The sequence below is a fragment of the Mustela nivalis genome, assembly GCF_964662115.1.
Source record: "Mustela nivalis genome assembly, chromosome: 3".
Lineage (NCBI taxonomy): Eukaryota > Metazoa > Chordata > Mammalia > Carnivora > Mustelidae > Mustela > Mustela nivalis.
Window position 1 is genome coordinate 84,492,827 of NC_139022.1, and position 9,643 is coordinate 84,502,469.

The 9,643-nt window shown below is 43.1% G+C and overlaps 1 protein-coding gene across 1 annotated transcript; it reads right to left on the reverse strand.

Moving 5' to 3' along the window:
• Positions 1-3,207: 3,207 nt before the first annotated feature.
• Positions 3,208-6,920, reverse strand: NAIP (NLR family apoptosis inhibitory protein; the record flags this gene model as incomplete). Its single annotated transcript, XM_082725214.1, is given in 7 exon segments — positions 3,208-3,435; positions 3,438-3,450; positions 3,454-3,601; positions 3,603-3,651; positions 4,531-4,623; positions 5,179-5,216; positions 6,748-6,920. Coding segments are annotated over 7 exon segments (591 nt in total), but the record flags the coding sequence as incomplete, so codon positions are not given.
• Between the last annotated feature and the right edge of the window lie 2,723 nt (positions 6,921-9,643).

Consider the following 9,643-nt stretch of genomic DNA (forward strand, 5'->3'; position numbering starts at 1 on the left):
AAGGGTACCTGGGTGGCTCAGTCGTTGAGTGTGTGCCTTCAGCTCAGGTCATGATCCCAGGGTCCTATATTCGAGCCCCACATTGGGCTCCCTGCTTGTGAGGAAGCCTGCTTCTCCCTTGCCTACTCTCCCTGCTAGTGTCTTCCCTCTCTTGCTATGTCTTTCTCTGTCAAAGAAATTTTAAAAATCTTTGATTTAAAAAAAAACAAAAACATTTTTAGGGACACCTGGGTGGCTCCACTGGTTAAGCATCTGCCTTTGACTCAGGTCATCTCCCCATGCTTGCCTTTCCCCCTGCTTGTGCTCTTTCTCTGATAAAATCTTCAAAAATTTTCAAAATTCAAATTTTTTAAAGATGTTGAAATTTAATAAAATATTTAATTATTTATTTATTTGACATAGAGAGAGAGAGATCACAAGTAGGAAAAGGAAAAGCAGAGCCAAGCAGAGAGCCCAACGCAGGGCCCAGTCCTAGGACCCTGAGATGATGACCTGAGCCAAAGGCAGAGGCTTAACCCACTGAGCCATCCAAGCGCCCCCAAATTTAATAAAATCTTAATTTTTTTTAAAGAGTATTTTTTTTAAGATTTTATTTATTTATTTGACAGAGATCACAAGTAGGCAGAGAGGCAGGCAGAGAGAGGGGAAGGGAAGCAGGCTCCCCACTGAGCAGAGAGCCCAACATGGGGCTCGATCCCAGGACCCTGGGATCATGACCTGAGCCGAAAGCAGAGGCTTTAACCCACTGAGCTACCCAGGTGCCCCAAAATCTTAATTTCTGAAAAATTCATTTGTCAGGGGGTGCCTGGGTGGGTCAGTGGGTTAAAGCCTCTGCCTTCAACCCTGGTCGTGATCCCGGGGTCCTGGGATCAAGCCCCGAGTCAGGCTCTCTGCTCATCGGGGAGCCTGCTTCCTCCTCTCTCTACCTACTTGTGATCTCTGTCAAATAAATAAATAAAAATCTGTTAAAAAAAAAAAAATCAGGGCACCTGGGTGGCTCAGTAGGTTAAAGCCTCTGCCTTCGGCTCAGGTCATGATCCCAGGGTCCTGGGATCGATCCCCGCATCGGGCTCCCTGCTCAGCGGGGAGCCTGCTTCCTCCTCTCTCTCTGCCTGTCTCTCTGCCTGCTTGTGATCTCTGTCTGTTAAATAAATAAAATCTTTAAAAAAAAAAAAATCATTTGTCAGCGAGTGAGAGAACACAAGCAGGGCAAGCTGGAGAGGGAGAAGCAGGCTCCCCACTGAGCCAGGAGCCCAACGTGGGGCTTGATCCCAGGATGCCGGGATCATGACCCAAACTGAAGGCAGACACTTAACCAACTGAGCCACCCAGGTGCCCCTGAAATACCATTTTTAATAGTACAGTCACATGGTAGAGAATTCACATAGTACAAAAGATATGCAAGAGAAAAGAATCAACCCCCCCATCCCCTAGTTGTCCTGGTCCCCTCCTTAAAATCAACTACTACCCTGTTTCTTGTATATCATGTAAGACGTTTTTATAACCATGCATGTGCACGTATCCTGTCAGTGACTCTTTAAAAAAAAAAAAAAAAAAAAGACCTAACTAGGTTCTTTTTGCTTTATGTCTAAATTATTAAATTTAATAAGTAATAGCTGTATCAGTTACCATGTTGTTGCTTCTCATGTCCAAATCCAGCCTTCACTGCCTTCTCTGCAGTAATGGATCCAGACTCTGTACAAAGACCTGGGCTCAAAGCAGACAGAGTATAAAGCTCAGTCACTAGAGGGTAGTGGTGGAACACTTCTTTTCCCCCCAAGGCACTTAAGTCCGGCCTCCATTGTGCCCTTCTAACAGCTCCCTGCCCAGGTGATTTTTCTAGCGCCGCCTGCTGGCAGGACACAGCACCACCACAAGAACTGCGCCCTCTGGTACCGCCAAGGTTGTTCTCAGCAAGCTCAGACCTTGAGCCAAATTTCCAGAGCTTCAACCCACGTCCAGGGCTGTGCCCTCTCCACTGAGTGCTGAATCTTAGAAATTCAGTTTTGTACTTGGTGCGGATACAGTAAGTGTTGAATCAAAAGCCTCCAAGAGCTTTTTTCCTTAAAGCCTACTTCTACTACAAAACAGTTGCTGCGGGGCGCCTGGGTGGCTCAGTGGGTTGGGCAGCTGCCTTCGGCTCGGGTCATGATCTCAGGGTCCTGGGATCGAGCCCTGCATCGGGCTCTCTGCTCCGCAGGGAGCCTGCTTCCCTCTCTCTCTCTCTCTCTCTCTCTCTCTCTCTGCCTGCCTCTCTGCCTGCCTCTCTGCCTACTTGTGATCTCTGTCTGTCAAATAAATAAATAAAATCTTTAAAAAAAAAAAAAAGAAACAGTTGCTGCAAGTATTCAGGGTTATCTCTTGGCCCACAAAAGATACATCTGGATCCTGTGTTAAAGTCTTGTTTCATTTAGTTAGAAAATGGATTCAGTCTTGAAATTCATCATTTTACCTGTAACTTGAATACTTCTTCCTTACTGTGGCTTAAAGGACAGATCAGTGTACCTCACTCCACTCCCATGGGTGTTTTTGATCTGCCTTACCACACTTAACCTGAAAATCAGATGCTAATCTGGATAATGGAGGATTAAGTGTATAAAACGGATTGAAGGAGCACCTGGGTGGCTCAGTGGGTTAAAGCCTCTGCCTTCAGCTCAGGTCATGATCCCAGGGTCCTGGGATGGAGCCCTGCATTGGGCTCTCCGCTCAGCGGGGAGCCTGCATCCCCTGCCCCCCGCCTGCCTCTCTGCCTACTTGTGATCTTTGTCAAATAAATAAACAAAATCATTTTAAAAATTAAAAAAAAAAAAAGATTGAAGGACTGATCTTTTAGTTGGGGAAGATCATTCAGGAACTGCAAAGGTATTGGTAATCTGTTTCTTAAGCTCACTGATAGACAAGCAGTGTTCATGTGTGTGTGTGTGTGTGTGTGTGTGTGTGTGTGTGTGTGTGTGTGTGTGTGTTTTATGATTTTTTTATTTATTTATTTGACAGAGAGAAATCACAAGTAGGCAGAGAGAAAGGCAGAGAGAGAGAGAGAGGAGGAAGCAGGCTCCCTGCTGAGCAGAGAGCCCGATGCGGGACTCGATCCCAGGACCCTGAGATCATGACCTGAGCCGAAGGCAGCGGCTTAACCACTGAGCCACCCAGGCACCCGTGTGTGTGTGTTTTTAACATGCCTATTATTAGTACCCTTTTAATGTTTAATGGAATGTTTAATAAAGTGTTTTGGGTCAGGTTTTTAGAATTGACAAAAATTTAACGGTTTTCAGCTAATTCTTCTGTAGCTAAATGTTGTATTTCTGAGCGACTGGCGAGAATGGCAGCATCCATTTCAGTAAATATTCAAGTGCTGAGATTAAGGAGGTCTTTCTTTCATGGCAGTAAACAGTGTGATCCCTTCTGTATCCAGGAGGCAACCTAATATGCAAAGGGGATGAGGCTTGGCAATCACCACACACATTGACTCAAAGATTTAATGGTTGTGGCCTGAGTTCTGATACGGTCAGTGAAATGCCTGGAAATAGTCAACTCTTTTAAGTGTGGTATGTTGTCCAGTGCTTGAAAGAAATTTCTGTATCCTTCCTCTGTCATCTTGTGAAAGATTTAAGTTCTCAAGTTTCTGGAAACCTCCACTGGTTGCTACCTTGGCTAGAAAAGCCAAGTATTTGCAAAAACCCAATCATAAGGACTTCATTTCAATAGTGGTAGATTAGGTTATTTGTACCAACCTCCCTCCCACAACCACCATCATCACTCAAAGTAGAACATGCCCAGTTTTAGCTGCTTAAAAATCCCAAACCAAAAAAAAAAAAAAAAAAAAAAAAAAAATCCCAAACCTCTAACAGTAACGAACTTCCTGGCCAAAACCCAAGGAAAAAGCAGAAACCAGAAAACTTAAGACCACAGCACCGAAGCCACTCTTCCATGAGAGTTTTGCCATTCTGTGCTAATTTGGGTTTCTCTTGTGGTCTCACAGGACAACATGACTTGATCCCTAGAAACCTTCTGCTTCTAAAGCCTTACACCTGGTAATGTTTTCAATACTTTCTACCATCCACTGGTATATGAAGCTTATCTTTTGTGTCCAGTTCTTGTATCAGCCATTCCTCCAGAGACTCTAGTTCCTTTTAGGGAGGTGTTCCTTTTAGTATTCAGGCGTGAAGATCTGGTGTGGGGGGTGTTCATTACGACTAGGTCACTTTCTTTGTTGACTGAGCTATGTATATGTGTGTGTAAAGAAATACATAGCTTACTGTATGTATCCATGTGTATCCATAGACTCACATACATAGGTTAAAAACTTTTGAGTCCACCACAGTATTCCCAAATTTAATTTAACACCTTAGAGTTCTTGTGCTCGCTTCGGCAGCACATATACTAAAATTGGAACGATACAGAGAAAATTAGCATGGCCCCTCCGCAAGGATAACCCCTTAGAGTTCTTCACACCCTCTCCCTTCAGTACTTCCAAATTCCTTCTGCAACAATGAGGAACTTGGTTCTCATTCAACTTAATGTATTACTTACTTAGCTTGTTGTGTACGCCACTCACCTCCTCAGCCCCTGGATCTTGCCTCTGTCCTCCTCCGCCTTCCTGCTCTTCCACCAGCCACATGCTGCCTGCAAAGGAAGGAAACAGAAGGGAAGAGCAAGACATCGAGGTGATCATGAAGAGGGCCAACGTTTAAGAATCACTACTGCTGGGCGCCTGGGTGGCTCAGTGGGTTGGGCCGCTGCCTTCGGCTCAGGTCGTGATCTCAGGGTCCTGGGATCGAGTCCTGCATCGGGCTCTCTGCTCAGCGGGGAGCCTGCTTCCTTCTCTCTCTCTCTGCCTGCCTCTCAGTGTACTTGTGATTTCTCTCTGTCAAATAAATAAATAAAATCTTTTAAAAAAAAAAGAATCACTACTGCTCTATCTCCGTATCTCCACTGACTCCTATTCTTCTGTGTTTTTAAAACAAAAACAAAAACCAAAAAAACACACAGACTCAAAAATGGAGTTCCTTCTGCCCCATATCATTAAACTAAGGTTTAATTTTTAGTATGAGTTATCCCAGAAACAGAATCTTCAACCAACCAAGCAGGAATCACCTGATTAGCATTAGTTAGGTCATCTGCCCAACAGACCTCTGCCATCCCCCCTAAAGGAAAATAACCTTATCGTAATCAACTCACCTGCTTTTTCACCTGCTATAACTTTCTCGTTCCTGCTCCTGTATACCTGTAAAGAAATCTTTAATTTTATACAGCTTCTCAGAGCTCCTTTCTAGGTCCTTCATTCACTGGATGGTACCTGATTCGAATCCATTTTTGTTCAAATGAGCTCTCAAATTTTTTAATATGCCCTGGTTTATCTTTTTTTTTTTTTTTTAAGATTTTATTTCTGTACTTGACAGAAAGAAAGCACCAGAAGGAGAAGCAGCAGGCAGAGGGAGAGGGAGAAGCATGCTCCATTATGAGCAGAGAGCCCAATGCGGAGGTTCAATCCCAGGACCCTGGGATCATGATGTGAGCTGAAGGCAGATGCTTAACAACTGAGCCACCCAGGCACTCTAATATGCCTTAGTTTATCTTTTAACACCTATTAGAGGGGCTCCTGGGTGACTCAGTTGTTAAGCATCTGCCTTCGGCTCAGGTCATGAGCCCAGGGTCCTGGGATCGAGCCTCACATCGGGCTCCCTGCTCAGCAGGAATCCTGCTACTCCCCCTGCTTGTGTCTCTCTCTGTCAAATAAACAAAATCTTGGGGGGAGGGAGTAATTCCGTGAAAATATTTTAAAAAACCCCACCTGGGGCGCCTGGGTGGCTCAGTGGGTTAAGCCGCTGCCTTCGGCTCAGGTCATGATCTCAGGGTCCTGCGATCGAGTCCCGCATCGGGCTCTCTGCTCAGCAGGGAGCCTGCTTCCCTTCCTCTCTCTCTGCCTGCCTCTCCATCTGCTTGTGATTTCTCTCTGTCAAATAAATAAATAAAATCTTTAAAAAAAATAAAAAACCCCACCTATTAGAATTCTTCTGTGAATATACATTCTTTTTGTAACCATAAAAAAAAACCTGAAGTATTTAGGCAATTTCTATAATTATCATTTTGTTAATTCCGATTTCACATACTAAGTTCTCTTAAAAGATAGCTTTATCTATATGGGGTGCGTGGTGGCTCAGTCGGTTAAGCATTTGTCTTCGGCTCAGGTCATGATCCCGGGGTCCTGGGATCGAGCCCCACATGAGACTCTCTGCTAAGCGGGATCCTGCTTCTCCACCCTGCTGCTGTCCCTGCATGTACTCTCTCTGTCAGATAAATAAAATCTTAAAAAAAAAAAAAAAGATAGTTTTACCTATATCCCAAAACTTTTGAAGTAACAGGGATTAAGTATTTCTGGAATGGGTCACATAAAATTACATCAGGTTGTAATTACCAAATATGTATCCAATGAAGTACATCGCTCGGGTCACCTAGGTGGCTCAGTGGGTTGAGGCCTCTGCCTTCAGCTCGGATCATGATCTCAGGGTCCTGGGATCCAGCCCCACACTGGGCTCTCTGCTTGGCGGGGAGCCTGCTTCTCCCCGCTCCCCCCCACAGAGCCTCTCTGCCCACTTGTGATCTGTTGAATAAATAAATAAAATCTTAAAAAAAAAAAAAGTACATTACTCTGAAGACACTGCTTTGAATGAGATCAAGCACTTGGAGGGTCCTGAAGAGCACTGTCCCTTCTTCCAAGAGAGTAAGGGCAGCTAATACTACTATGACTTGTAGTTAATACAAAATAGAAGGATTTTAGGGGAAGAACAAAAAAGTAAAAGGCACGATTTTGTAAACATACCAAATTTTTCAGGTGTTTCCTTATCAGGAAAGTGTTGGTATTCAAGATTTAATATCTTCAAAGAAATAAAATTTAGAGAAACAATGACTATAAAAGGAAAGAAAAATAGTTATGTTAACTACATTTTTTTTCCTCCAGATTTGTATTTAAAGTCTAGTTATTCAGCTCCATCTTTTATGCCAACAAATGTATTTAAAGAGTGTTGTTAAAGGGATAGAAATTAATACAATAATTTAGACTTAATTAGTATGACTGAATAAATAAATCTTAGCTCAGGAAAGAATTCTGGTAACTATAAATAATTCAGAAACAAATACACCACGTTTGAAAATTCATTTAAAATCTGATCTATGAGGTGCCTGGGTTGTTCAGCTGGTTGTGTCTGCCTCTAGCCTAGATCATGATATGAAGGATCAAGCGTCCAGTTGGGCTCCCTGCTCAGTGGGGAGCCTGCTTCTCCCACTGCTTTATGTACTCTCTCTCTCTGAAATGAATAAAATTTAAAAAAGTAAAAACATCTATTTTAATACTTTTATTCTTTGACATCAATTGCATATTTAAAATTTTACCTTTTGGGGGCACGTGGGTAGCTAAGTTGTTAAGCATCTGCCTTCAGCTCAGGTCATGATTCCAGGATCCTGGGATCAAGCCTCACATCGGGCTCTCTGCTCGGCAGGGAGCCTGCTTCCCCCTCTCTCTGCTGCCTCTGCCTACTTGTGATCTCTGTCTGTCAAATAAATCTTTAAAAAATATATATATAGGGACGCCTGGGTGGCTCAGTTGGTTAAGCAGCTGCCTTCGGCTCAGGTCATGATCCCAGCGTCCTGGGATCGAGTCCCACATCGGGCTCCTTGCCCTCCGCAGGGAGCCTGCTTCTCCCTCTGCCTCTGCCTTCCACTCTGTCTGCCTATGCTCGCTCTCACTCTCTCTCTGACAAATAAATAAATAAAATCTTAAAAAAAAAAAAAATATATATATATATACCTTTCAAAAGTGCTTAACATGACTGTATACAGATGAATCTTAAGACAGTTTTGTTTGTAGCACTTACCAAGTGGGATGGTTGTAAAAATGGTCCAGAAAAATTAATTTGAGTTTTTCTTGTAGGAAGCAAGTGAAGTCATGAGAGAAAAATCGGAAAAGAAATGACATGGCAGATAAAAAACAATCTGGAGAATTCTGAGTTAATCTCACTATAAAATATCAAACATTTCAGCAATTAGAGAAAATTCCAAATTCCTATCAGAATTAGCCATATAATTATCCTGTTTCAACAATAACAGAGTTAAAACAAAGCTGATCCATGATATAATGATCAAAGAATTGGGCCACTCAGCTTACAGGTTCAGGTTCTGCCACTAACTGGTGAGCTGCGTGAACTTGGACACTCTCCAGGGATCAGTTTTCTCTTTTATAAAGTAAGACCACAGACTCCGTAAGGTCTCCAGTTTTGCACAAAACATTCACACAGTAGGAATACTATACAAAGAAACAAAAGCAGTGACAAATCTGAAACAAAACCAAAATTTGATATAAAAATTATTGACAGGGGCGCCTGGGTGGCTTAAGTCAGTTAAGCATCTGCCTTCAGCTCAGGTCATGGTCCTGAGATCCTGGGATCAAGCCCTGACTTGGGCTCCCTGGTCAGCGGAGAGTCTGCTTCTCCCTTTGCCTCTCCTCTCCCATCCATGCTTGCTTGCTCTCTTGCAAAAATAAAATCTTTAAAAAAATTTACTGACAAATCTCAAAACTACCACTTCCACATTCAGCTTCAAAGAACCATACTGCATCCAACACTGCATGTTAATTCCACAGAGATTTACACTGCCTCAGTCTGTAGGGTTCAGCCTTCATTAAACTAAGGAACTGAGGACATCTAAGTCATTTTTGTTCAATGATAAACAACTTGTTCAGCCTTCTTTCCTCAGCACATCAGCCAGTAGGATAAGCTGGTGAGGAAAGGGGAAATGCTTTCAAAGGCTAGCAGTCCGCAGATTTCCTCCCCCCCCCCCCGCCCCGATCTGCAAGACCTGAATGTTAAAGTAGATGGGACTGACTGCATTCATGAAGCTAGGTTTGAGGTTTTATTTACTGCAGTATCCTCATCTGTACTTAGTACATGACAGGTGCTTAATAGGTATTTGTAGAACTTACTTTCCTATTTATGATGAGCAATTCCTACTGAAAAACCATTTTCTATCACAGTACCACACACTGCTAAAATAAACAAGGTGCTGGTGTTCATTACCATCAATTCACAAAGTTCACAATGGTTCTGAAGTCTGGAATCACTTCTGCAAAGGATTTCGTGTTTTGGAGAAACTGACAACTAAGCACAAAGTTAAAAGATATAAGAACAGGGGCACCTGGGTGGCTCAGTGGGTTAAGCCTCTGCCTTCGGCTCGGGTCGTGATCCCAACATCCTGGGATCAAGCCCCATATTGGGCTCCCTGCTCGGCGGGAAGCCTGCTTCTCCCTCTCCCACTCCCTCTGCTTGTATTCCCTCTCTTGCTGTGTCTGTCAAATAAATAAATAAAATCTTTTAAAAAATTCAAAAAAAATTTTTTTATTTTTTATTATTTTTTTTTATTTAAGATTTTATTTATTTGTCAGAGAGAGGGAGAGAGAGTGAACACAGGCAGACGCAGAGGGAGAAGCAGACTCCCTGCCAAGCAAGGAGCCCGATGTGGGACTCGATCCCAGGACCCTAGGATCATGACCTGAGCCGAAGGCAGCTACTCAACCAACTGAGCCACCCAGGTGTCCCAAAAAAAAAATTTTTTTTTTAAATATAAGAATAGTGGTAGGCAATTAAGTGCATTT